Source organism: Strix uralensis, chromosome 19 (assembly GCF_047716275.1).
Source record: "Strix uralensis isolate ZFMK-TIS-50842 chromosome 19, bStrUra1, whole genome shotgun sequence".
Classification (NCBI taxonomy): Eukaryota; Metazoa; Chordata; class Aves; order Strigiformes; family Strigidae; genus Strix; species Strix uralensis.
In genome coordinates, this window is record NC_133990.1 from 9,268,902 (window position 1) to 9,295,828 (window position 26,927).

The window sequence follows — 26,927 nt, forward strand, 5'->3', positions numbered from 1 at the left end:
TTCCAGGGCAAAGAACCAGAAAAGGAAGATTTTGTTCCTCCAAGTAAATACGTTCTTTGATTTATAGTGGGTTTTCTTTGGGAGAAGAAAGTCTTGTATTTTGCAGCTGCATGCAATCTATGTAGCATCAACACTGGAGGTATCAGTCCCTAGACACAGAGGTTAGGCTTTTGGCTGTGAAAGCTTGGCTGGAGGAGATGGATCAGAGCTTAGCTTTGGTTGGGGTGAAGATATGGAATGCATCTTTCTGAACAACTTTTCCAAATAAGCAAGAGTGAAGGAAAACTCCCTAACATGATTTGGTAGGCTATTTCTGCAGTGGTTATGCAGCAGTATTCAACTGGGCTATAAGGAAACTGCTGAAAAACTTTGCTGTTTATAACTGTGCTATGTGGGGCCCTGTCTGGCAACACAGTTCCTGCGTTATTTTAAAAGAATATCTGGTAGTTTGTGTTACTCTATTCAGCCTCTTTTTTTTTTTTCTTTTTTTTTTTTCTGGTTGGTATTGTGGGGAGCGGAAAAGAGTTGAGTTTTCTAAGAGCTGGGGTTCCTTGGAAAAGGGTTTCCTGAGATGGGGAGGTTTCAGAAAGTTGTTAGTCATAAACTGGCAAAGTAGATGTTCTCATCCAGAGAGAAAAATCTCACTTTGGCTTCTGCCTGCTCTTTTGGAGTTTGTAGCTTCTCCAGGTAAGAAGGGTGAGCGTAGTGGTCCTTGGGGTGACTGTGCAGGGAGGAGCATGCCAAGCAGCACTGGACTGGCACCCTCCCAGTGACAGGGAAGATGTTCTCCATCAGCCCCAGCCCTGATGTGACGCCTTTTCCAAATGCTCTTCTGTGGTAGGTGCAGACTGTCCCTTGAAGGATGCTTTCAGCAGGAGAATCTCTAAGCTCACAGTGAAGGTAAGAAAGGCTGGTGAACATTCAGTCTTGATGACTTGCAAAGAACAACAAAGTTTCTGCCTGCACTGTTCTTCCTCCTTCGGGGATAGAAGTCCAAGGGGCACTGTGACTTCTGTAGAGCATGTCTGAGTATCCCATGTTTCCTAGGGACGGGAACACTGCTTGAAGATGCTGGAAGAAGCTTTGAGCACCAATCAGAAGGTTCCAGCAACAGGAAGAAAAGGGTATGAGAGAAAAGGAGTTCCTTAACACAGGACCTAGTCTTCCCTGAGCAGCATTACCCCTCTCGGGGAATGCCTTTTTAAGTTATTTGGTCCAAGCACGTAGTTTCACTTAACAGCATCCTTCTTGGAGTGACGTTCAGAATCAGGTATGAGCATTCCTGTGTCTGATTCTGCTGAATCAGCTTGATCCTAGGAGTGGCAATTCTTCCCTGTCCCACAAGATGGGGGTGGCGTACCTCTCAAACTGAGCGACTGGACAAGAGGACTTCAATTTAGTCTGTTTTCACCACCCTTTCCATGCTCCAGCAATTCACCGCTGCACCCCTTAGGACTTAATTGGAAGTTATCACTTATTCTTGTACAGGAGGGAGTGAATTTTGTACTTGCTGGGAGGTGCTTAAGCATTAGTGTTCCCTTTGCAGTTATAGAAGTGTGTCTTGCCAGAAATCACCCCAGGCTGTGTTACAGGTCAGACCCTCATGCCTGTGCTGTGGAGCTGGAGTATGAAGCTTTCCGAACCAGTAAAATGGCTAACTCATACAAGGCAGCTGTGCTAAAGAAGGTAGGGCCATACGTCTGCTGTCGTTCCCTTGAACATGGTGTGGCCTCCGCTTGAGGGAAAATAAGGTAGAGTTTGTGTGGAAAAGATGCAGGAGAAGCTCTGCTTTGCTTTGGATGTCTTCCAAATCTTTCTTCTTGATTTTAATTCCAGGAGGGCCCAGAATCAGGTTTGTTTCACATCTTTGTTGGCTTTACAAGCTCTGGAAGCACATACCAGTGCAGGCTCCTCCAGGTATCTTCTAGGTCTGGCAGTAATGGGAATGGGGAGTTCCTCAGGCTGTCGCTGCCCAGAGAGGAGCCTTATTTTAGGTTAGCTAGTTGCCATAAGTCTCTCTGAAGGTGTTTCTGCTCTTGAGATAGGTGTCTCTCCAGGGAGACATTTGTTTTGTCACTACAACTTTTAGTAGGTACAAAGGTAGGAATGCGTAAAGGTTTCTGGCCATTAGAGAATATTTCTGTTCTCTTTTCAGGTAGCAGAAATCAGCAAAGCCTCAAAACAAGGAGAGTTGTTCTCAGTCTTTGGGTCTGGAACTGGTGGCAACAGCAGCTTGGAAACAAAATCCATGTCTCCAGCGGAAGAGGACTTCCTCCCTGCATCCCAGGTTTACTCGGTGAGTGAGTACAGAAGGGATAGACAAGGAGGGAATGGTGTGCTTTGTCTATCTGCTTTTAAAATTTTAAGTCCTTTCTGTGGCCCTAGCTGTATATTTCTATTATAATTGTTCTCCCTGTCTGTCCTTTCTTTTTGGAGTGAGATCAACTAGTCATGCTGGTTCCTATTAGTGAATATAATCTATGTGCAGGCCATACGTTAAATAAGTTTTTCTCATCTTGCCCTAAACAAGGATGCTGTCTGTTTCCTTACTGCGAGCTGATGACTTTAACCTAATCCATTTCCCTGATGCTCCGTTGATGGTTACGATGATAAGTCAGTATTGGAGCCTTCCCCAGCTTATGGCTGTACACACTGGTGTATTGTGTAGAGAAACTCCTCTCAGGGTTCTGCACATGTTCTCAGGGCTTCCTTAATGCTCTCATATCCAAAATTTCTTCTTCTCCCTTTCTCCCTAGTTCAAACCCAAGCGTGTGGGAGCAGGATTTCCAAAGAAATCCAGCTTGTTTCAGACAGCTTCAGAACTGCTGAAGATCCAGGAGGAGAGCGATGTAAGGCCTGTCAAAAAAGAAGTAGATCATCCAAATGGGCAAGACAACAGCAACTGCAGTCTGGAACTGGACACCAGAAACCCTGTTCTCCAGAAGAAAGAAATAGGAGCCAAAGCAATGTGTGAGAATGCTGGGGTAGAAGTACTCCTTCCTGAAAAGAAGGCACAGCAACCCAGTCCAGACACAAAAGCTGTCCTTTGGGACAGCCCTACTAAGAAGTCCAAACCTAGCAAGAAGCAGCAAATGCTCGCAGAAGCAGCTAAAAAAGAATCACAGGATATTTCCAAATTCTTCTCCCTCCCCAAAGGTGGGTCTAAAGCCAAAAGTTGCAGCTCAGCAAAGGAAGATGGCTGTTCTGCAAGTATACTACCTCAGGTTTCTTCTCAAAGCATGTGTCAAGAGAAACCAACACCTCAGGAAAACAAAGATGTCTCTGGAGAAGATGTAACTGGACAGTCCCAGGCAGAGAATGAAGAACTGGGAGAGACAGAAGTAACACTGACTGAGAGAGAGGAGGATTTTAAGACCCAGCAGGCTGCTGAATCTGAACTCCCTCAGGAAGAAATTGCTGTAAAATCCAGGTAAAATCTCTGCCTCTCTGCTCCCTGTGTTGCCCTGTTAATGAGCTGCAGAGCCCCACCAGCCTTGTCCTGGAAACTTGAGAAATCTGTATTAGATGTGGTGAGGAAGACTCTTGCTTTACCACTGACAGGGCATGCAGTAATACCTTCACTGTGGAGTGATTAAAATCGGCCTTCTCTCTGCTCTTCCCACTAGTGTTGCTGAAAATGTCACAGAAACCGAGCTAACTGTTGTTGAAGGTGAGAGTGGGAAGCGACCAGGATCAGATGAGGTAAGACTTTAATGGATGCTGGGTTTCCTCTCTTTCTTCTGCTCATCTTGTGCCAAGTTTCTCTCTGGGAGTGACACTCCTGGCCTGAACCTCACCCGATAGAGTTCTTTATCTGGGGAGGGCCCGGCTGCAGTTACAGCAGAGGGGAGAACCGTAGTTGTGTTGCACTCCCGGTGTTCCCCTGCCACCCACTGCGCCAGTGCCAGCACCTCAGGCTGCAGTGGAAAGCTTCCCCTCCACTCTGCTTTGTTTTCTCTTCTCTGCAACACATGTGACTGTACCTTTGCTGACGACTTGCCCAGAATGAGTCTCTCCACCCCCTCAAGATGTGTAACTATAATTAGCAAGCTGCTTTCTCAAACCAAGGGAACAACCACAGGCCAATGACACACAGGACCACTCAGAAGCAAACCATGCTCACAGCCTTCCTTGCCATTCAGTCTCTGGTTCTGCATTTGGCCTCTGAGACTGCGTGGTAGCTGTCTGCACTGTGTGGTCTTCTCCTTGCTCTTTCAAACTGGAGTGTGGCACACCTGAAGTGGTTGACTATTCCTGAGGGGTGTATCCTCAGCAGACATCCCAGGAAATCTTTTCCTGTCAGTTTTTTCTGTGTAGGACAATGTCTAGCAATTACCTGTCCTAATAAGAGCATGGGGTAACTCTAAATGTGATAGTCCTAAAGGGTTTTTCTCAAAGTCCCTTTGTGTGAGAAACAGTTTATTACGTCTACACAGCAAAATGGGTTACGTAGATTCCTGCATGGCATTCACTATAGGGAGAGCCTGCAGGATGCTGCACATTCTCAGAAGGTAGTGGCTGCTTGGAAGTGTAATGCTGCCACAGGAATTGGTGGGTTTGGTTTTCTTCTGTTCCATCTCCAGGATATGGAAAGTCCTGCAACAAAGCGGCTACGGACAGCGGCAAAATCTTCTATTCTGTCCCAACCAGAAAGCAAAAGTGTTGGTCCAACAAAGAAGAAGGTGACTTTTGATCCAAACTTATCACAATGTGATAAAGAAGGAAGCAGCAAGACCATACAGCCGGTGACCAAAGGCATGTCCCTCAAAGAGACAGCAGACATCGTTGTCAAATGTTTGACCCCATTCTACAAGGGTGGCAAATTTGCTTCCAAGGTAGGGCACAGCTCAAGACCCTCTTTAGCAGAAGGAGATGGCATCTCCCTGGTGATCAGGGGCTCTGAGAAGGGGAAGATGATCTGGATACCACATTTCATTTCCAAGTCCCATCTAGGTGCAGCAACTCACCTCTCCCAGGAAGGGGCTTGTGTGTGATTTAGAGTGGTATCATGTTGGTTCCACACTTGTTTGTGATTTTTCACACAAAAATCTGGCACGTTTTTAAGAACTGCCCCCTGTGGAGTGGCAACAGATCAGGTTCAATTCTGGTGTAGTTCACTTGGTGTGTTCTGCAAGGCAGCACGTGTGTGCGTGTCTTCTGCAGCACTGCAGGGTCAGGTGTATTTGCAGGTTTGCAACGCTCCTGTAGTCTAAATCTGTGAATGGGTTGTGCTACAGCCAGCCTGTGCTGAGGGCAAGACAGACGTGGAAACAGTCTGGTGAGGTAACCAGTGTCTGCTTTCTGCTCTTTATCTTCCCCAACTCTGCAGGATCTGTTTAAGGGCTTTGCTCGGCACCTCTCTCACTTACTGGCTGAAGAGCAGAACCCTGCCCGCAAGACTGGTGAGTTGGCAGCTGGGGAGAGCACCAAGAATCTTGGGTTCTTTTGGTGCTAAATGGATTGATGGCTTTAGAGGGGGCAGATGTCTTAAGTGTCATCTCAAAGGTGGTGCTTCCTCTCTTGCAGTGAAGGAGGAAGCACAGAGACTCATCAAGGAGTTTTTCAAAACAAGGGTCAGGTGTGAGAGTGAGACAGACTGGCAGGAGCTGCAAAGCTCAGAGAGCTGATCCTTGCATCGTGTTGGCTGTCTTCCTTCCTCCAGCAGCACAACCGGGGGATCTTGAAGAACTCAGCCACGGAGAGTTTCATGAAACTGCAGAAATGAGCTTTCTTTTCCTACTGCATTTTTGCTCACTTCTGTCCTTAGCGACATGCAATTCCAGGAAACCCGTTTCTGTGAACTTACGGAGAGTTTCTCCAGTAACGAGGGCGCTGAAGCCCTCTAGTACCTCTTGCCAAGAGGTGTGAAGTCTGCATCTGCTGGGTAGGTTACGGGCTGCTGCCTCGGATGTTCTGCGGCATCTCCAGCCTCTGCTCCCTGCAGCAATCTGGGAAAGGCTCAGACTTCCACTTGGGACTCTGCTTTGGGATGGCACCTTGCTTCCTAGAGGGCTCCTCCCCTCGCTCCCCATCTCTTGGTTCTTGTTTCAGTGTTACCAATAGAAGCCTTACGCTACAGGTTCACATGCTTTGCTCAGGGCTGCCAATGACCACTCGATGGTTGAGTTCCTGGATGGAATGTTTCCCCTTGAAGGGCAGGAGGGGAGCGATTTGTTTTTACCATGCAGGCAATGCTTACTTTCTGAAGGTGGAGAAACTCAGATTCCTCTTTTTCTTTTAATCTGAGCTTTTTTTTTACTTTTGTCTAGTTCTGCCTGCCCTTTAACTTAAGCAGTGATGTTCTTTCAGTATTAACCTCTCCAGTAGTGGCACCAAGGTTGCCAACACTTATCCAGCATTTGCTTGTAACCCCTAAAGCCATATTTGCTCCCTGTGCCTCACCCACACTCTGCAATACAGAGGGCGATGCTGCTGTTACGACTGGTTAAGGTACTGCTGTGGCCCTCCAGCTGACACTGTGGTGTCTCTGCTGCTATATTTATATAAGGACCTGGGCCTTAGGGTATCAGTGGGCTTGAAAGAACCTGATTCCCTGGCCCAAGTCCTTTCTGTTGGCTTTTTGTTGGGTTCTGCCTTTGTTCCATGCCTGTGGAGGCTGGTGGCCTCAAGCACTAGCGCTGCTAGAGGAGTCTGCAGCCTGAGAGGCCATCAAACAGGCTTTTGGATGGCTGTACTCAACAGATGTTTTGGTTTTTTTAAATGTACTGAAGGGTATGTGTGGAACTGACAATAAAACAGTGTTATAGCTGCTGTGGACTCTTCCTGGGAGCTTTTTCTTACCACTCAGTCCTACAGGCTGGTCTAAGATACATTAAGACTCCATCACTTGAACATAGACACGAAAGCTCATTTCTTATCTGAACAGACAGTTAATAAATGCCAGCGGGATGGGATGGATGGGAAGCATGTGCCAGCAGCCACCTCCACCCCTTTGTAGCTGCAGGACTTCTCCAGCTAGAACCAAGAAATGTTTAACTCAAAAGTAACTCGTGTTCAGCTTTCTCTGCTCACTAGAGGACAAAGGGCTTTACAAAAAGCCCTTTCTGCAATAGAAGTATTTTTCAGCTGTTGCCTGCTGTTTTCTATTTTACCTTCCCATTAAAAATCCTGTTTCATCAACCACTTAAGAGGGTCTACTATCTGTCCAGAGTTCAGTGTTTATAGAGTTCAGCTGCTGCCTGGGTGAACTTCTCAGAAGTGCTTTGTTTATCCTGTAAATCAGGGAGCTCCCAAAAGGGCTGGTTAAGTCAGGGGGTTGTGTGACAAAGTGCTTTATCACAATATGGGGCATTTCTAACCAAATGAGTTGGGCTTCTAAGTAAGGTAGCAAAAGCTCAGAGGAAGAGAAGGGGAAATAAGGATAAGTTAATCTTCAGCTATTTTCTCTATTCCTTTCTTTCATGTCACTGTGGTGCTTTACGTAGAGCCACTGCTGAAGGGGGAGGGTGGAACATGCTTCAGCTAAGACCTCGCAGACCACAGCGAGCAGCACGCGAAGGGAAGGTCCTGACAGGGAAGATGCTGTAGTTGCTGCTGACATCAGCTCACCAGCAAGAACTGGCTGTGCATCGTGGCTTGCAATGAGCACCCTCAGATCTATCCCCTTCCCAGCCAACAGTGACAACCTTTTCCTCAGGCTTTGCCAGTTACCTGCAGGTCAATCTTCCCATGTTAGATGTAAACCAGTATCTGTCATGTCATAGCTTCAAAACATCTCTATGTGATTATTTTATTGCAATCTCCTAAAGTGCAGATACTTTTCAGTTCAGTAGGATAACTGTAGCAATAAAAATAAATTAAGCATTTTTGTACAACCCAGGACACTCCTCTACTGTAATACAAGTTCCATTTGAATACGCTTTCTCCTTGGGCATGGAGCCACCGTTCACGTATGGCAGCTGCATGGATGTGACTGAGTTCTTTATAGTAGAGGGAAACATACGCATATAATTATGTCAGTAAGAAATTAATTAACAATAAACTTTCTTACCATTGCAGCTCAATCTGTGCCCCAGCATATGTGTTAACTGTATATTAACACTGATCTGCTTTGCAATTAAGATGCTTTCTACAAGCTCCTGCTTCACAAATCCTGATATAGGGCCTCTTGGATATCAATAACAGAGAAAAAGCTGCCTGTGGAAAACAGCAGCAGCCAGTGCAGTCGTTTCATAGCCTCAGGTGGGCATTTTGATGTACAAATTTCTAGCAAGTATCAGTCTTTGGTCATGTTTGTTAATTAATTCAAAAAAGAAGAGTCCCACACTGCATAGCTTGAAGGCAACTGCTTGCATCTGTTCAGCTGCTCTGTGTTGAGACAGGCTCTGAAAAAGCAATGGTGTAGAAAGGGTGTCTTGTGGTTGGTTTAGCCACTGCATACATGGCTTCAAGGAAGAGTGCTTGGGGACTGAATGGCAGGTCAGGAGGGGACGGTTCAGACCATCAACAAACACTGTGGTGGCAGTCTTAGAAAGCAGCTTTCTGAGGTCATGGAAGTCTTTCGGAAGAGTCCTCTCCAGAAGACACGGCAGGGAGCACTGAACAAGCTCAGAGAAAGGAAAATAGTGCTGTTTTGCTTGGTCAGTCTCCTCTTAGGCTCTGGTGGTGCAACTCCGCTTTATCCAGGATGACAACAATTGTGTGATACATTTCTTTAGCCTGTCAAAATACAAATTGGTATCAGTCATCCTCTGCCTCCACAATGGCTGCTTCTCATAATTAAATATTCCCATAAATCACTTTCCATAATTAAATACCAGGTCGTGCTGGGGCAAAGCTGCTTTGGGGCCTGGGAAATGCAGTGCCCCCATCCACCTCTGGGACAGAAGAGAGCAGTAGTACTGTCTCTTAGCAGAGGCTCAGCTGGGCAGTGGAGGGCAATTTCTGAGTTGCCAGGAAGAAGCTGTAGGTCCAGGCAGATCTCACCTGTGACAGTTCAAACCACATAGTCTTGGGGCTGGCAGCTGAGCCATAGTTCAGTTCTATGCCGGGAAGGCCACCGTCAGAGACAGGCCGCAGGGTTCGCATCTTCTGCAGCTCTTTCAGTGGAATGACGCAGGAGACTGCCTGTGTAAGGAGAAAAGCCACAAAACTCTCTGGTGCAGTCCTTACAAATAAAACCATCTGATTCTCACCAAGGAGGATTCACCTCTACAGCCTGTTGAAAGGTGAGACAAGGACTGGGGCACAGGGCAGTGTGTACAGAGTACAGGGCAGGTTCCTGCTGACAGTGTGTCCCTAGAACTTCTGCAAGATTGGGACAACCAGGAATGTGATCTGCACTTGTTAGCATGACCACTGGACTTACTTACAAAAGAGCATATGGCAGTACTAGCTCTTCTACCACTCTTGTCACCTGCTTTGGGCTAGGGCTGTTGTTAGCGTGGCTGTGATGCAGGTAAATACAGTCTCTTCCTGCTCAAGTTCTTCTAAAAGTCAAAGTTAACATCTGACAGACATCAGGGCTCTGGACTCCAGAGAGGAATTGTCTGGCGTACCTGAGTGGTGTCATCCACCACGATGATCTCCTCTTTATTCACACCAAAGAAACAGGGCACAGGGATTGTGTCATCGCTGACTCTCTCAACAAAGTAGATGTTGTAGCCAAAGAAAGGCAATTTCATCATGTGCTCTGTAAGAAAGCAAAAGGTGGCTTTCAGGCAGCAGCTTCCAGCCGGCAATCTACTGCACCAACTTGAGACGGTCAGAAGCTGCAAGTGTTCCCAAGCTTTTCTACGTTAAAAAGTAAGATTGACAACTTCTCCCTCACACCCAGGCTGCTGATACTCAATTCCCAGCAGCCTGAATGGATGTCCCGTTCTTTTCTGACCAGAAAATAGACGTGCAGCCAGAATATCAATTAAAACACAACTTGTACAGAGCTCTGAAAATCTACTGCAGACTTTTACAAAAGAGGTGAAACTTCTACCATGATCACCATGCTTGGGAACAAGTGCCAGTCTGCAGGGGGAGGCTGCCAGGGAGTTCTATGCCATGGCCCATTCCAGGCTCCGAGGATCGTCGCCAACCTCAGGAACTGTCGCAAAAGTGCATTCAGAGCAGCTTCCATCATGCTCAGGAAGGACAACTCCAGCAGATCTGGATGTCTCCTCACCTATGAACTGGATTTTTGCATCCACTGGCTGGAGGGGCTGCCTGGTTCTCAGCAGCATGCCGACATGGCTCTCCAGAGCCTGGACTCTGATGGAGGACTGCAGGGTCTTTGGCGTGTACTCGTTCAGCTCTTCCCTGTGCCAACAAGCAGAATCTAATTCACCCCCTGCCCAGCTAAAAGATCAACCAGGGGGATTAAGAGGAAGGAGGGGATGTGGCAACGGTTTTCAATTGCGTGGCTGGGGCCAAGGGTGGAGGGAGAGGGGAAGAGTACAACAGGTTGTATCTGAATTGGATAACGTGGAAGAAAACATCAGAGACAGTGAGACCACCATTTTCCACAGAGAAGGTGGCTGGGCACCACTGACCAGTGCGCTGAGAGAAATCCCTCTTTCTGGAGACAACAGGAGCTCTTCAGATAAGGACTGTGGCAGGGAAGTAAAGCCACGGGGTGTTTCTTTCACAGGCAATCTCAGCTGAACGCCACCTTACTCCAACCCTGTCTTGCTCCTCTGCGTCCAAAGCACTACACAGAGCAGAGTTCCCCATGCCCAGCAGGGTTACACCATTACCCCCTGCTGCTGGTGCTGTAAGGGGAGCTGATGGAGACATTATCTCAAATCTGAGTGAAAGTGCATAAGGATACAGGAATGAAGGAGTGTGAAAATAGAGCTCGGGGCTGCAGGACAGAAGCTTTCCAGTACCCAGGGACACTTTCATTCCCATTAGGCATCAGTACAGAGTTCAGGTGTGCAGGGTTAAAAATTCTGGCACTTGTGAGAAAGAACAAAGGAGCATTCATCCCAACTCTAAGCTCATGCACTTCCTTCTTGGTATTACAAACACATGGCAGTCAAAAGAAATGCCTCTGGCACCCTCATGACCCTCAGGTTGGGAGGAGTCAGGAAAGGAAATGTGGATCAGAGACAAAGGAGTGTGATTAGGAGGTGAACTTTCTTGATTATGGGCAGGAGTCAGTCACTAAGTGACATTAATTAGTAGCTTATGTTCTTCAGAACTGTCCATTCCTTCATTATCCAGAGAGTATCTCCAGGCACCTACATGTAACCCCTGGGGTGCAGATGGCCATTAGAGATAGAAACCCACCCTGGGACAGACATACCTGGAGAGAGCAGAGTTGTTCTGCTCTGGTTTGGCCCAGTGCTGGAGCATTGCCAAAATGCCCACCTGCATCTCCATTTCTTTGCTACGGCTCAACAGTATCCTCCCATTCAGGTAATCCCACAGCATCTGCGAGACAGTGCAGCAAAGAGGCCTTTGTTAAACCTGCCAGAAGGTACAGGCAGGCCTGGGCAGTGCCAGCCTGCAGAGACCCACATCCTGCCTTGCTGCTAACAAATCCAGCTCAGGCTGATAACACGAAAGCAAAGGCTTTCTGGGCTCAGGAAGAGTGTGCAGAATGGCACAAACCATGTCTGGAGCAGTACAGCTCACAGGCTAAGGCTACAGGTGCACTGCCTGCCTTGCATCCATAGCTTCAGTTATTAGTCATTCCCAGAAACAGTGTACCAATCAATCAGCCAAAGCCCTTCCCCTTCTCCAGCCCCCATGGGACACTCCCATTGGCCTGTGCACCAGCTCTGCCCCTGCTAGGGACGTTCCTGGTGCTCACACTGGCCTTGTTGCTCACCTGTCCATAATGGACATCAGTATAAATTTTGTTCTCAAAGTGCAGAGGTGTCCTCCAGATGAGCCTGCGTAAAGTCACAGTGACCAAGTTGTCCTCCAGCAGGTAATCATGAAGATACTCCTCCGATCTTATCGGCCTCACCATTTTATCTACATGTTTACACAGAGAGAGGGTCATCACTCTTGGTGCTGAGAGAGTGGGCTGAGCTCTGTGGCCTGGGACAGGAGCCTTCCTGCACACCTCTATCCCACCCTGCCCTTATGACACCAAACATCAGCCATTCCAGAGGGACACGGGCCCACACACCTCTTTCAGGAACAAGCAACACAGCCCCTGAGAAGGTACAACCCTAGTACAGAGGGAAACTGCTGAGGAGGAACCTCCCCAGAGCCAGCAAGTGTGGGGGAACTATCCAAAACAGTAGCCATGGTACTCCCTGTTGGAGAAACTCCTTTAAGAAGCTAGGTGCTAGTCTCTACTTGCCAGGATTATTGCTGTCACTCCTGATGGCAAAAAGAGCAAATTCCTGTATCTCTTCCTGTTCGCCTGCTCCCATCTGCTCACAGATCTCCTGCAAGAGCTCCTTGGCCACCTGAAGCAAGGGAAGAAGCAAGTAAATACCAAGGCCAGGCAAGGCCAGAGCAGCCCCAGAGCAGTTAGACATACTGGGCCTGCTGGAGGGCAGCAGTATGGCTCTGGCCACTGCACAAAGCAAGCTGGGTGAGGCATCCCAGCGTTGTGCAGGCCCTGCAGAGGTACACTGCTACAGGGATTCCTAGGAAGTGAGTGGGAAATTGTCACAGCACTGTGGGAAGCACAGGCCAAACCCAAGGTTTTGAGAGATAAGGGAGTTCCCTGGTGTGGTTCAGAGTTCGGATCAATGAAGAAATTCAAAGCAGAAAACTCACAGTGAATGTCTTGATTCTGGTGAGGTATTCCACACCTCCAGGCATCAGTATCACTAGCCGGCGGGCACCATGACCCTTCTGCAAAGGACAGTCTTTAGGCAGCAAGACATGCATCCCATCAGCCCACAATTGTTTCTCCCTCTTCCTCCTCATCTCTGCCTTCCACTGCTTGCCCATGATACCTGTCTCTTCCCTGCCCATACCCCTGCCTACTCCATGGCACTGCACTTCCCAATGCCCTGACAGACACCTCTCTTGGAACACACCCGCCCCTGTAGCACTGCTCATGGCAGCTCCTGGCAAACCTCTGCCCTCCCTCTCTTCCCAACATCCCCACTTCTCTGCCCCTCAATACCAGCAATGCCTCTATCTCCACAGGGAAAGGAAGGTGGCGACGGCCCCCGTACATGAAATTTTTCCGCAGGTTGCTCTGACAGATCTTGGCTATATCTGCAGAAAAAGGAAAAAGCTTCATGTGCTGAGCCGAACAGAGGACTAAGCACTGTCTCCTATGCTGTTGGGTCATCCTGGCTGTATTGAATTTAACCCAGGGCTGCTGCTGGGAGAGCAAAGAGACTTGACCTCATCTTCTGCTCTGCCAGGACACATCCAAATCATGAGTGGCCAGCCCCAGACAGCGCCCAGGGCAGTAGGAGTACAAAGGAATGATAGGATGGGAGAACTAGAACCCTTTTCTCTGGCAGGATTCCACCCCAAATACCTCGCAGCTGATGACTCTGGGAGACCACAGCCTGCCTTTTCCCCAGTGTCTAGCTGTCAAACTGGGCCTAAGCCTCAGAGACACAATTCCACCTTGCCTGGGTGAAGACATAATGGGAAATGACCTCTGCAAACAGAAAGACTAGAGATACAAATCAGGCTCTTGCCTGCAGGTTCAGCTCCCCCAGTACCCCACTCATTTCTCCTGCCTAACAGGATAAGGAGATTTTCGCATTGGACCGTGTCCCTGCCTGAATCCTCTCTTCTTTCCTTAACCACTGGACCTTAATAACAAGGGGGCAGACATTTATTTTACAGGACACAGAAACAGTCATACCATGGTGGGTGCTAGATGGATCACTGCTGGCTAGCTGCAGAAACTTGGTGGCATAGGGCATCAGGATGTTAGAAGGGAGGAAGTACCCAGTTAGCAAGTTTAGGAGCAACCAGCCACGCAGCACGCTCTCCCTGTGGAACAGAAAGAACTGTGAGCACCTCAGAACAAGACAATTCCTGCTCCAAGCAGCTCAAAGTGAGCCTCTGCCTTTCTGAACACCTATGGCAGGTGGCAGAAAATGAGGTGGTGGCCCTCGATCAGAGGTTTCTTATGCTGAGGGAGGGACTGATTCAGTTATTCAAACAGCAGAAAGAAAGGGAACAGTCAAGACCACTCTGCTGCCACTGCTGCCACATTGCAGGGCAGTGTGGGGTCAGGCCAGTCCCTGTTTTATCAGTTCCCCAGGGCTATGTTGAGGAAATTGGGGCTCTGAGCAGCACACTACTGGGAGCTACCAGGAATGTTTACCAGTGCCCAGCTGTATCAGCAGCCAGAGATACAAGGACAAACATCCATTGAAGTGAAAATGCCAAACCCTGTGACTGGCTAAATTTCCTGAGTGCTCAGCAAAAACCCCAGCATCTGAGCAGCTGGGGACAACACATCTTTAGGGGACAGCCTCTGCCCTGGGCCTGGTGACGTGCAGTGAAGCAGACAGTTCCCCTGCAGCTGTACATGCACAGGAGCCAACAGTGCTGGTACTCACTGGTTAGGGTTGTGGGTGACCTGTTTAATGACCTGGCAGTAGACTTCATCATGCAAATTCTCTTTCTCCTTGCACAGCTGCATTCAGAGAGGAGAAGACAGCATCAGAGAGGAAACAAGAGCATCAGAGAGGCCCCGGCTCATTTCTGTGCCCTTCCTCTCCCAGCTCCAGAGCTCTGCCAGTCTGGCTTAAAGCTTGGGCTTTGCAGCCTCTGGTCTCTAGTGCTATCTAGGCCCAAAGAAGGAGAAGCAGATTGTGCTCTCATCCAGTGATATCCAGGGAAACCATTTACATGCAACCCCTCACCCCCATGTTTTTTAATCAGCCTCTCTGTTTCAGCTCCCTTTCTCATGTAGGAGGTTGCATTATAGCTCTCCCTGCTTTCTCCCTTCACAAGGTCTTGGCCTTTCATTCGCATTGGTACTTCAGTACCTTGCCCAGGGGAAGGTCACAAACCTGAAGGATTTCATAGATGCAGTTAACCTCATTCTGGTTCTTGAGCTTTGATTGATCTCCCATGAACCGCATCAGAGCTGCAAAGCGAAGGTGAGCATTTAGGTCTAAGCAGAGGTGATCCTGCCATGGAGCAGGCAGTAGACTAGAAAATGTCCTGAAAGCTTTTCTGCTCCACTGGCTATTACGAGGCTTGCACTGGACATGTGTAGTTCGTGGAGCATCAGCCCAGGCAGTGTGCGTTCTTGAACACTTTGCACTTGAGGCAAAGAGCATTTTGCTGGATGCTTTCAGCATGGACACAGATGGTTATTAACTGCAGAAATGCCTTAGGAGGGGCCCTCCTCTCGCAGTTTTCATTCCCTGCTCTGGGCCCCATAATGCTTATGTGTGACCACCAAGGCCATCCCATTCACCCCCGCTCCAGCCTCTGCATTTTTGTGTCCTAGGAAGGTACTTACTCTTGAAGTTCTTTGTAGCAAGCTCATTCAGCTCACTGTCAGAGTACCGCAGCAAAGACTCCTGGATTGGGACCTGCAGGGCCAGAATAAAAGGGTGAGCTGGGGAGACAGATCACACAGAGCTGTGCTGCAGGCTTCACGAAAGACATGACTGCCCAGTATCTTGCAGGCAGCACTGAAAAGTAGGGGCACCTACATGTCTCCAGAGGCTGCAGCCAAGGATCTGCCCTCTGCACTTTTGCTATGTGGGGACAAAACTAGAGGCAATGCTGGAGCTGGGATTCTGGGTGTAGCCATGGGGAGATACTGGGCTCACCTTGGTGTGCTGGACCAGGTCAGCTACAATCTTCTTTTCAGCAGGTGTCCCCTTCAGTCCCTGCCTGGACAGAGGAGAAGGAACATGCAATCCAAGAAATATCCCCAGAAATGGCTTGGTGTGAATCAGGCTCCACAGGTTCTGTGTATGCCTGTTCAGGAGGGACTACAGCCTACTCACATGGACTGAGCCTCTCGGAAGTAGGCTGTTGCGAAGTCCATCATGGTATAATGATCACCAGCAGGGACTAACATGATGCTGTTGGGTTCTGATGTCAGGCTGGGAACAGAACTCTGCAGGGACAGGCACCAAACCCACCCTCAAAAGTCAGCTGAGGAGCTGCAGTGTGTATTCTCCTCACCTGCCAGACCTGGGAAGGCCTCATCTGTGTGGGGTGCCTCCCCCTCCCACTGTGATAGTATTTGAGTGTCTCTATCTGCAAGGATTAAGCAGTCATTTTCTTCCCTCTAGCCTTGGAGGTCAAACACTAGCAGGGCCATGTACCCACCCTGGCAGCTCCCACAGAACCCAGCCCCTAGAAGTTCCCCAAGGACAACTCACCTCCCTGCTGGTGTTCCTGCTCTCTGGGGAAGCTTTCATGCTCTTCTGCAGCCCTCCACTTCTGTCCATGCTGGTGCTGAGGTAATCAGGGGCTGCAGCCAATTGCACCAGGCTGGTGGGGAAAATACCACAGCGGCCACCAGTGGAGCCAAACTGCCAGCCTGCAGAAACAGGGGAGAGTCAGGAACCATGGCTGTTACCAAGAGAAACAGGCAGTTAAGCATTCTACTGGCAAAGGAGAGCATCAGACTGACCAGGCTTTCCTGCAGTCTAAAATAACATCCCTTATAACTATGGCAGCTGGAACAAGGTGGGTTGTGGTCAGGATATGGCAGAGCTGAAGGCTGACTATGTCAGCCCTTAACCATCTGCTTTCCTTTGGTTTATTCAACAGCAGCATGTAGAGTTTCTGGGCACCATGGGTCCAGCAGGCTCTTGAACCCAGTCCCCACCTTTCCTGCCATTCTCCACAAACTCCCTCACCTGGCTCCACGCCTTGCATGGGCAGTAACTCAATGAGGTCACCCTTCTTGAAGCTAAGAAGGCTCTTGTCATCTGTGATGTAGCTGCGCAGAGCAACAACGTAGTTGGTATCCTGGGGAAAAAGCAATGGGGAGGTCAAATCTCATGCCCAGGATGTGAAGCACTCAGAGCACGTCAACCCATGGACCCTCTCAAGTCCATGTGGGAAACCACCTTAATGCCCTACTGCACTACAGCCGCTCCCTCACCTGCCTCAGCTGCTGGATAAACAGTTCCACCATGGCCTTGATGCATGGAGCCTTCGGAGAGTGCAGGATGAGCTGCTCTGTCTTCAGAGAGAACTCCAGGGCATCACTGCCCTTCATTTCCACTGAGAGCACATCTGCAAAACTGAGAACACAGCCAGCATGCTCAGGCTCCTTCTGCCAGAGGTAGGGATGCAGATCACAGGGATGGGAGCTCATTCCAAGGACTGAGAATGGAGACAGGCCTCAGCATGTTCCAGAGAGTGGCCTTTCACCAGCGCTGGATTACAACAGTAATAGCTCATGGCTTTCACTGACTGTACCACGCTGAGGACCTCCCTTGTGATGACATGCGTGGAGCACCTAGTGCTCACTTACTCTAAGCAAAGCACAAGGTAGGAAGGAAATGGAAAGGCCAAACTCATCAGAAAGATCAGTGAGCCACAACTGGCCTAGGACAATCCTAGAGAGCACAGCACAACCAGGGACTTCTGAGCTCACCTGTTCAGTTTGCCTCCTAACACTCTGAAAGCATCCTGCAAGTGACAGTTATTAGCCTGCAGCAACCAGTGCCCTTTTGCTCACCTGTAGCTGCGAAGAATCTTCAGGTGCTCAGGATTATAGCCAGCTGCTTTCACCACCTTCAGCAGCCGCACACCCCGGTGAGAAACACCCAGGATCTGGACATCACTTCCTTTTTCACCCTGTAAGGGAAGGACAGCAGAGAGCATCAAAGGCTCCATCCCACCTGGATAGGATGCAGCAGGAGAAGAAGATGCTACCACATGTACCATGAGGTACCCTGGGCTGACAGGGTCAAACCCAGCAAGGTACAGAAGGAGCAGCAGAATGAGTGATACGTGGCCTGGCAGGGAGACAGAAGGAGATCCCAGGTGAACTAGAGCCACACAGCTAAAGCAAGCCCACAGTCTGGTGAGATGATTAAGACTCACATGAACTGGGAAAAGGCGGGAGAAATAGTTAGCCCAATTATCCCGAGCAGCCAGTACAATCCTCTTCTTTATCCCATCCTCCTGAATGGACTGGACATCGTTGCCAACCCGGAACTCCACTAGCAGGGTTACAAAGCAGATACTTTCTCAGTAAGACAAAGATGGCCAAGCCTCCCTCTGCCCAGGGACTCATTCCCACCAGCACCGCTCAGTGATTACAGTGCAGCAAACGACATGCAGAGGCAAAAGGATATGACATTGCTTGCACACACGAGTCTACTACTAGTTTGTCTCCCCCATGAAGTTCCTGTCAAAGAAGACAGTTGGATTTTGAAACAACTCAAAATCGCTTTCTTGGGCCTCAGTTTCCTCTCCCCACAATAAACATATCAGAACTAAGTTTTTCTGTCTTGGAGAAATTTCAGGGCCATTTTCTGACCATTTGGAGTAAACAAATATTCCTACACAGCACTACACAGTACACACAAATGCACTTTCTTGCTGCAGTGACAAACGTTTCTCCTAAGTCCTGCCTGAAAGGGCTTGGAAGCCAGTTTCTCATTTCAGGCCAAAATCTGGGATTGGCACAGGGAAGAGGGGATGATGGGGCTGTTAATTACTCAGCAGGTCTTTCATCTTGCGCTTCTCCTCCCTGGAGATCCGAAAGCAGGAATCAGAGAAGGTGTCACGCATGATCTGCAGAGGAAGGAAACAGAGGCTTCCATTAAAAAGGCCACATCTGATTGTGTTGGAGCATCTGAGGATGTTCAACAGGCTGAGTTTCAGAAAGGAGTAAACAGGGGCTTGACTGGATGGACCTGGAGAAGAGACTAACACTGCTAGGGATGCAGAAGTGAAGGCAACATATGCAATGTAATTATGGAGTGGTTTGTCCCCAGAGAGACAACAGGCCTTGAGTCACACACCAGTACATACCTGTTCACACAGCAAGTTCAGACAGTAAGGATGACTGAAATTTTCTTTGGGGTAAAACACCTGCAAGAGGAGGATAAAAACGATAGTGATGTTACAGATGTTGCAGAAATAGCTCCCCAGGGATGCTTTGTAATCCATATGCCCTACTGCCAGAGAGGAGTGAGTTCATCTCCAAGGACAGGGAGGGAAGAGACACTGTGAATGTGAACAGAAGGACCAGGAGCGAAGGACCAAAAGTAAATTGGTGAGACTATGGGATGACCCCTGGTCAGTTCAGTGCACTCTCCAATACTTGTTTTTGAACACATTTGTACTATTTTAACAGGAAAGCACCAGGTAACAACAAATTTACTTTACTTGTAGATTTCTTAGTGCTTTAGAGGAAGGAAAGGACAGGTAGAGAAACTGAGACACAAGAGTCAGTAAGGCAGAGTAGGACCCAGCTCTCCTATGAGATGATCCCCTGCCGCCAACTCCTGTGTCATGTGAGCTCCTCCCAGAACTATCTTTGTGCTCTTATATCACACTGGGTGTCTTATCACAAAGAGTGATTTTAACCAAATGCAGGGCCAGTTCCCTCCCCCCATAGCCAGCCCTCAGCTAATGAACTGTACCTCTTTGCGCAGAAAGATTTTCCAGGCAGGGTTGGCATAGGAAAAGCTGACACTGGTAGTGAGCTTGTACAGCTGGGTCTTGATACCCTCATCGTCTGCTACTGTTACAGCAGAGTCTGTGCGAGGAGAAAGAGCAGTGAAGATGGGCTTTGCTGACTGCAGGGTCACCTTCCCACCTGCTGGATTGCTACCAAGGGAAAGGGGACAGTGCCACATGCCTGACTGAAGATTACTGTCAGGAACCCTCCTGAAGGTCAGTGATCAGCTAATGTCAATGCATGCACAAAACAGTCATCATGTGAGTACCTGCATTTCTGATAGCTTTTGTACTTGCTGTATTAGCCACAAAGTTCAGTGCCCAGAATAGAAACACTCCAGAGATAAGGAGCACACAGCATCCCAGGCAAAATACTACCCCTGTGCTTAAGGTTGAAGATGCAAGTTTCACTTTATTTCATTATAAAAAGGCTGCTACAAATAGACTGCAAGGTTCTGGTACAAGGCACCCAGTACTTTCACTGGGTTTTCTCTCTGCAGGAGATCTATTAAAGACAGGCTCAGTTTGAAGGCAACGGTTGAAAGGCATTGCTTTATGAGGTAGGAATGTCTTCATTTAAGCACTCCCAACTTTCAAAACTTCAGAGTTTGTAGACAAGAAATATAGTAGATCCCACAGTTCAGCTGTTTCTATATCTCTATTCAAAAGCACATAGGGATTTTTCAGGCTAATCCAGTTACTTTGATTTACTTTCACAGGGCTTCTAAAGAAACATTTTTTAAAAGAGAGGGGGAGTAAAACAGGGCAATTCTTTTATACCAGGGAAGTTGCTGCAGGATGGAGTCCTTCAGTAATGTGTTTGGCTGACTGTTCCTTGCATGTTATAAAATGTGATGCTGATGAGTGTTTTAAACAGCTTGAAATACTTTAGTACATATCCAAAATAGCAGCAAAGTATAAAATGAATTATGGAAATTCAGAAGTAAAACCTAAGACTGAATAACACTTCCAAACTACTGCTGAGAAGCATTAGCTATGCCATTTTTTAGGTGGACAACATCCACACACTCTTTATGCAGCCAATGTCCCAAGGTCTCCCAGGCTCTCATTCTCCCTCTAAGAAACATTCCCTCATTCCTCAGCTTCTCTCTAAGGACCCTTCAGAGGCTCTAGAAGGTAAAACACCTGGCTTCCCATTCCTCCCTGGTCTAAAGTTCATCCATTGAATTGCAGCTTTGATAAAGTAATTACGTTTCAGGTAAACAATAAAACATATTGTGGACGGGACCTTGATAAAGCTGTAGCCCAAAGGTCCTTTCTGGTTTTAGCTGCATTTTTCAGATAGACCCAGCCCCTCCTTCATCATTTGTGCCTGACATCCTGCGCTGCACTGGGAAGAAAGGGAAGAGCTAGAGCTGGGAAGTACCATGCTGATCACTGGGCCAGACTGGAACTACGACAGTCTCTCTGATTTCACACAGCCCACTCAGACTTTGGCCAGCTGGCCGATGACAGAACGTGTGCTGTGACACTCCTAGGCCACTGGGCTGATTTCGACCCTGTCCCCTCCTCACCCCCCACTACCAAATCCTCCTTGGGTGAAGTCAGCACTCACCCTTCCCAGTGGATTCCTGCCAGCCTGGGCTCCCAGGCAGGAGAGGCGAAGGCAATGGTGGGGGAGGAGGGGGAGCAGAAGGTGGGGTACCCTCTGGGCTGAATATGGACAGGAGAGGCAACTGCTTCTCCTTGATAGAGCTGGAAGCTGAGCCTGGCTTGGGCTTGAGAGGTGGAGGTGTCTTCTCTTGTGGCAGGGGAGTTGGCTGCAAGACAGCAAAACCATTTGACCCAGTCATTCTCTGCATTACTGTGCTCTGTCCTGACACCGCTGTTATAAATCATCCCTAGAGCAGCAGTCCAACTCTGGAAGCAAGATCTGTATGAACAGGGATATCAGGAACTTTAAATCAACACATGATCTAAACAGATGAAGATCAACCAAACCCAGGTGCAGAGAACCAAGTATTTGAGAATGAAGCCTCCAATTGGGAAGGAAAGAAAAATACATTAATGGGCCAAGACTTGGTGCCAAATATGGGGAACATGAGTTGCTTGCTTCCAGATCAGCCTTAAACATACCACAACAGGAATTGCTGCTCCAGAGCCTTTTCTTCAGGACCTCAGACTTTACAGACTGCAACCTAGTCTAGGATGGGCAGCACCATGGTATGAGCTCACAGCTATCTAGTAACCCAACAAGAAATCACCTGGCTGCTACTGCACTACCAGGTAGCTCCCAACCTGTTAGGGACTGGTTATACAGGCCCTCTTTGCTGAGCTTTTAAGGTGACTGGGGAGCAAAGAACTCACTGATTTGGGAGATGGGAGGTTCATCATTCCCAGCTTGGCCAGAGCCTCATTTTTGGGGTCATTCTTCTTCAAAAATGGCTTGGACACTCTTCTGCAAGGAAATGGGGAACACAGTTACAGGGGCTGCAGAGGGGTTGTGGCCACAGTGGAGCCATGTGGCAGTGCTGGGATATAGTCCCACTCATCTTCCTGCCCAGCTGGCTGGATCCCACGCTCTCACCTGACAGGCTCGATAGGCTGGGGCTCAGGGGCTGGCCTGCTCTGGTACATTTTGATGATGTTGCGGATCTCCCGGCTGGGTTCAGGACGTGTCTTGGGGCCTGAAGGCTTCACTACAGGTGGCTCCTTCTTCACTTTTGGTGTCTGCTTTTTTGGTTTTGGCTCAAGAGGTGGCAAAGGGGAAGCAGGAGCTATTTGGGATGACAGCTTTAACCAACAGACCAGCAAAGACACAAGAGAAATCCCTTTATCTCATTTGAAGCTCCCTGTCTTTCACCCCTAGGCTGACTGGCCATGGTCTTCCATTGCCTTGCTTTGTGATCCCACTTCCCAAAGCTCAGGCCTTTCACCCTCCCCTCCCCTCCCCTCCCCTCATGCAGACTCCCAGAAGAGCCAGATCCTTTCCTCCTCTGGCTATATCCTGGTCTGATGCTCCTGGAAAGTTCCTGCCTGTCAGCCTGCCTGGGTGTTCACTGCACAGCATCTTACCTGCCTCTGTTTTAGGGCTAGGCTTCTCTTCTTTCATCTTCTCCTGCTCCTCTTCCTTCTCCTCCTCCTGCTTTGGCTGGGGATTTGCTGGAGGGGTCCAGGTTTTGGAAGGAGGCCTGACTTTCTTCACTCGGATATGTTGCTTTCCTGTGTAGAAAGGGGGACCTGAGCTAGTGAAACCCACAGCCAAAACCTACTACTAATGGCATAGTTCCCACCCTTGTATCAGTCAGCAGAAGCCTATGCTTTCTAGAGGCAAAGGAAGGTGTGGGAGTCACAAGCCCAAAGATTTCTAGAAAACTGGCAATACAACATCTCACAATCTGAATTGTAGCCAGCTGAGCGGGCACCCAAAATTCCTGCTACACACAGCACCAGCAGCTTCTGCTGGGATCAGCTGGGTTCCAGACAGGGAGACAAGAACACCTTGTTATGCCAAGGAGGCTGCAGAACAAAGTTTTATGATGAGTGAAATTCCCAAAGTGGTAGATACCCACCCATCTTCTGAAAATATTCTCTCTTCTGCTGGAAAGTTTCCCGAGGATAGTCATCATCATCATCATCACTGTCGGAGAACTGGTCTTCTGTGTAGTCATAAACCTGCAAGCAATTCACGACATGGTTAGTTAGCACTAGCCAGCAGATACCTCCATAGTGCCCTTAAGTTCAGAGGTGATCTTCCCTCGTCAAGTTCTGATTTAGAACTTCTCCCCATCTGGGAGTGTCCCAAGAGATCTGTCTCTGACCCAAGGAATCATCAACCGAGTCCAGAGAAGGAGGAGTATGTTAGAGGCCCAAGACAGCTTGCTGGAAGATAAAGAACTCAGAGTGATGAATTTTCCAATGGAAAAATTTAGATCAGCCAACTCTGTAGCCAAACCTCCACAGAGCTAATGCCACCAAGGTTTGATCCTGTGTCTTAAAGACTCATCAAGCAGAGTTTGAAAGGCCTCAGTATCATAGGTAGTCACAGCTCTCTGCCAAACCACTGCCACACTGTGAGGGAAGCAGAGCAAACACAAATCATGAAATTCAAACCAAATTCGCCACCGCTGTGTGTTTTTCATACCGGTTCTTCTGCCTTAGCTGGCGGTTCTGGAGCCTTTGGTGGTGCAGCATTCTGGCTGCTGGGATGCTTCTTGGGTTTTGGGGAAGTGGCTGGGACTGGGGTTGACACTGGAGCAGGGGCTTGGGCTCGTGGTGGGCTTGAGACTCTTGGCCTTGAGTTTGCAAGAGACTGTTGCCGCTGCTGCTGTTGCTGGGAAATGCTCATGGCTTGAAGGGTCATCTGCTGGGCCTGCAGGAAGGAATTGCAATGTCTGTGAGCTCTAGGCTACACAAAACCACCAGCCACCAGTCAGGCTGTCCCATTCTTTCGCTGGTAATCACAGAACATCTACACAGTCCACTGCAAGTTTCCCAGTGTTATAGACAAGGCATGCCCAGGGAGTCAGCTCTCACCTAGCCAAGTATGCAGAGCTCCCAACAACACCCCAAAGACTCAGCTACGAGTGAGGTAGCCTGGGGCCTCCATGCACTCACAAGACTTTGTACAGAAAGCAGAACATGGCCAATCTGCACCTGTAGCAAATCCCAGCTTAAAAACACATGGGAATTACAGCTGAGGCTTCTCAGGTCCTGCTCTTGTCCCTGCTACTTCACTCACCTATGGTGCCTCAGTGTCCCCGTGTACACAAAGGAGCAAAAAGGGGGTTCCCAGTTTTGCAGTCTTAAATAATGCCAACTTTATATAGCTAACACCCAGCACAGAAGCACAGAGTGTTACAGAGCAGGTCTAAGGCAAGATGGGAACATAGCTAACCTCTTCTAAGCACATATACCAGTGCATTGTTCTTCCCCAGTTCCTGGGGCCCTCCCAGCCAGTCCCTTCCACTCACCATGAGCATGGCTTGCTGGTTGATAAAGGCTTGCTGTTGTGCTGCTAACTGATTGGGATCTACAGCTGGAACCACAGGCTGGGGCATAACCATGGCTGTGGAAGACACACATGTGTGCAAAACCCACAGGCAATCATTCCCCACAGTGCCTGAGCATCAGCCCAGAGCTGAGTGTTCACTGAGACTCAAATGCAGAGGCTCCATGATGACACCCACCCTCCCATCCTCTTCCCCTGTGGAGTTACTGGAACACTGTGTTACTACCTGGCACAGGGGCAATCCCACCAGCTGCCGGCATCATAGGCATGGCTGCTGGCATCCCCATCATCGAAGGCATGGGCTGGTAAACTGGTGCTTGAGTCATTCCAGAGAAGCCTAGAAGACCATACACACAGTGCTTTTGGGGAATCGCAGATGAGAAGGCCCTGATCGGTCCCACAGAGCACATCGCATAGGCTGGGTACTTCTGGCTCTCTCCACATGCACCAACCACAGGGACATGTGATTAGTTTATCTCGTCACACACAGCAGGACACAGCAAAACTCAGGTGGAAAAAGGAAACCAAAGAGAAATATGTGACCTGCCACACTACGATAGCAATATGCAGACCCTGCTTCTGCAGTCTAGCTTAGGACACCACCATTCTTCATGACTAAACATATAAATAACTCCTGCCTGTGTATGATTACAGAGAAAGGTTTCTCTTGAGGGATGGGCAAAAATCTCTGGGACTGCCACATCCATATCTGTCTCTGCAGCTGGTAGCAAGAGTGAATGAACAATGAGCCCTGGCCTGGGTGGCATTTTGTATCATGTGAAGGAACTGTGGGGAGAAAGGAATTCCTCTGCTCTCAGCAGTCAAGTCCCACATGAGGCCACAAAACAGAAATCCCACTGAAGGTAAAGCCAATAGAGTAAGGGCATGGAGATCAGTCTCAGCTAGGAGTGAGCCAACACACAGCACAGGTCTACTGAATCATGATGTCCTCGCCAGTGAGAACAGCTCAGGGATGCCATGGAGAAATCTTCACATTCCTCACTGATCTAAGCAGCCACATGAGTGATAGGGCTTGTCATGCCCCAGAATCTCTACAATAGCCAAAAATAGTTCCAGTCTCAGTTATGATCTGAACAGGACATTCCCCGCCTTTCTGACACAGCTGGGTGTGTTCCTACGCAGGCAGATTTCTCAGTGTCACTAATATATTGGTGTTTGACTCCACCCTACTGAAAATGCCTGAGTCTTAGCTCCACAGAAAGGAGGAAAAGAAACCAAACACACAAACCAGAGCCTCTGTAGGGTTCAGACTTACTAACCCAAGGAATAGCTAGAGATGATGGGAAAGTCTGTAAGGAAGCAATAAGAAAGATTAAAACCCTTCCCTGAGAAAGGCAGCAATTATTTTGTGAAAGCACAAGGTGAATAGAAGCTGAATACAGGACTTATGAGCATTGGCCTAGGGAAGAGATGGCCTGGGTCAGAAGCAAGGTACCTGTTACCTTGACCTCAAGACCAACTCGAGAGAGAAATTAAAAGCAGAACAAGCTTCCCCAAAGCATCTGTCTCCCAGCACCCAGGGGCGAGGAGCGCAACTTCTGATGACCTACGCTAAAGACCAATGCTCTTCATGAATCAGCTGACCCATGCAATAATTAGCATTTAAGGGACTCCCTGACTTGCGCTCACTGAAGCTTATGTAACCCCACAGGTGTTCCCAGCTGCCCCCATCCCCTTACAGACCTGTAGAAGGAAAGATTCCTCTCTGTGTGGGTCCAATCTTCCCACCTCCTTTCATGCGTCCATTCAGAAATTCCCTGTTCTCCATATCCTGCATCAAGAAACAACAGTTATGTCAGCTCAGATAGATTCCACAGAGGCAGAGCCATCCAAAGGCATAGCTGAGCTGAGCAGAGGCAGAGTGAATAGGCAGAGGTATGCTTGAGAGAATCACAGGGAGAGGACAGCTACAGAGAGAAAGTAAGAAGGAACATAAAGGGACTTACTGATACTCTGGAGCCTTGATGCAGCACAGTGCTGAAGAGATCATCCACATAGTGATCCAAGCCTACAGGCGTCCTCAGGTCATCTCTGAATCTTGGATCTAAGAGCAGAGAGAAGTATGGAGACAAGGCAAGGCAGGTAAGGAGCATTAGACAGTCATGTTTTGGAGTGGAGCCCTTCCTTGCCCTACATCGAGGAGAATCACCTGTCTCCCCCTCTGCTTTGATTCACTGCCTGGGGCCCATGTGGCCCTTCCCAGTGCCATCCACAGTCCTGGGCAAGGGCTTACCTGGATGGAGATCATTGAATTCTGGAGGCAGGCTAGGTGGTGGGAAGGTAGGGGCCCGGATTTCTGGAGCAGGAGGGATCCTGTTGAAGAGGAAAATGAGATGAGGACAGTACAGAGTGCTGAGAGAAAGACAAGCCACTGGGCGACAGGGCCACGAATGGTGGGGCAGGAGTATTAGGTGACTTA

At 48.7% G+C, this 26,927-nt stretch overlaps 2 protein-coding genes across 8 annotated transcripts in view; one reads left to right on the forward strand and one right to left on the reverse strand.

The window, feature by feature from the left end:
• RECQL5 (RecQ like helicase 5) overlaps positions 1 to 6,771 on the forward strand; it is a 39,249-nt gene extending 32,478 nt beyond the window's left edge. For 5 of the 7 annotated variants that reach the window (XM_074888896.1, XM_074888892.1, XM_074888891.1 and 2 more), the window contains 10 exons: positions 7 to 43; positions 842 to 900; positions 1,048 to 1,124; positions 1,593 to 1,686; positions 2,156 to 2,296; positions 2,757 to 3,430; positions 3,627 to 3,702; positions 4,584 to 4,835; positions 5,330 to 5,402; positions 5,506 to 6,771. In XM_074888896.1, coding sequence (XP_074744997.1) covers positions 7 to 43; positions 842 to 900; positions 1,048 to 1,124; positions 1,593 to 1,686; positions 2,156 to 2,296; positions 2,757 to 3,430; positions 3,627 to 3,702; positions 4,584 to 4,835; positions 5,330 to 5,402; positions 5,506 to 5,627 — 1,605 coding nt within the window. In that variant the 3' untranslated portion in view covers positions 5,628 to 6,771. Of the gene's footprint in view, positions 1 to 6; positions 44 to 841; positions 901 to 1,047; positions 1,125 to 1,592; positions 1,687 to 2,155; positions 2,297 to 2,756; positions 3,431 to 3,626; positions 3,703 to 4,583; positions 4,836 to 5,329; positions 5,403 to 5,505 lie in introns of those variants that run through there. The other 2 variants (XM_074888897.1, XM_074888898.1) reach the window with 2 other exon arrangements.
• A 947-nt stretch (positions 6,772 to 7,718) lies between these two features.
• Positions 7,719 to 26,927, reverse strand: part of MYO15B (myosin XVB) — a 45,125-nt gene continuing 25,916 nt past the window's right edge. The window contains exons 34-67 of the mRNA XM_074889119.1: positions 26,742 to 26,821; positions 26,455 to 26,552; positions 26,192 to 26,279; positions 24,714 to 24,824; positions 24,450 to 24,544; positions 23,621 to 23,848; positions 23,049 to 23,151; positions 22,552 to 22,698; positions 22,064 to 22,253; positions 21,844 to 21,931; positions 21,092 to 21,296; positions 19,479 to 19,732; positions 18,865 to 18,924; positions 18,549 to 18,624; positions 17,929 to 18,047; positions 17,561 to 17,679; positions 16,979 to 17,120; positions 16,731 to 16,842; positions 16,248 to 16,408; positions 15,867 to 15,979; positions 15,687 to 15,750; positions 15,371 to 15,443; positions 14,913 to 14,989; positions 14,457 to 14,533; positions 13,751 to 13,881; positions 13,049 to 13,143; positions 12,694 to 12,771; positions 12,281 to 12,377; positions 11,786 to 11,934; positions 11,258 to 11,385; positions 10,136 to 10,269; positions 9,519 to 9,652; positions 8,947 to 9,087; positions 7,719 to 8,679 (exon numbers count right to left, since the gene is read on the reverse strand). Of these exons, the coding sequence (XP_074745220.1) occupies positions 8,602 to 8,679; positions 8,947 to 9,087; positions 9,519 to 9,652; positions 10,136 to 10,269; positions 11,258 to 11,385; positions 11,786 to 11,934; positions 12,281 to 12,377; positions 12,694 to 12,771; positions 13,049 to 13,143; positions 13,751 to 13,881; positions 14,457 to 14,533; positions 14,913 to 14,989; positions 15,371 to 15,443; positions 15,687 to 15,750; positions 15,867 to 15,979; positions 16,248 to 16,408; positions 16,731 to 16,842; positions 16,979 to 17,120; positions 17,561 to 17,679; positions 17,929 to 18,047; positions 18,549 to 18,624; positions 18,865 to 18,924; positions 19,479 to 19,732; positions 21,092 to 21,296; positions 21,844 to 21,931; positions 22,064 to 22,253; positions 22,552 to 22,698; positions 23,049 to 23,151; positions 23,621 to 23,848; positions 24,450 to 24,544; positions 24,714 to 24,824; positions 26,192 to 26,279; positions 26,455 to 26,552; positions 26,742 to 26,821 (4,045 nt within the window). The 3' untranslated portion in view covers positions 7,719 to 8,601. The remainder of the gene's footprint in view (positions 8,680 to 8,946; positions 9,088 to 9,518; positions 9,653 to 10,135; positions 10,270 to 11,257; positions 11,386 to 11,785; positions 11,935 to 12,280; positions 12,378 to 12,693; positions 12,772 to 13,048; positions 13,144 to 13,750; positions 13,882 to 14,456; positions 14,534 to 14,912; positions 14,990 to 15,370; positions 15,444 to 15,686; positions 15,751 to 15,866; positions 15,980 to 16,247; positions 16,409 to 16,730; positions 16,843 to 16,978; positions 17,121 to 17,560; positions 17,680 to 17,928; positions 18,048 to 18,548; positions 18,625 to 18,864; positions 18,925 to 19,478; positions 19,733 to 21,091; positions 21,297 to 21,843; positions 21,932 to 22,063; positions 22,254 to 22,551; positions 22,699 to 23,048; positions 23,152 to 23,620; positions 23,849 to 24,449; positions 24,545 to 24,713; positions 24,825 to 26,191; positions 26,280 to 26,454; positions 26,553 to 26,741; positions 26,822 to 26,927) is intronic.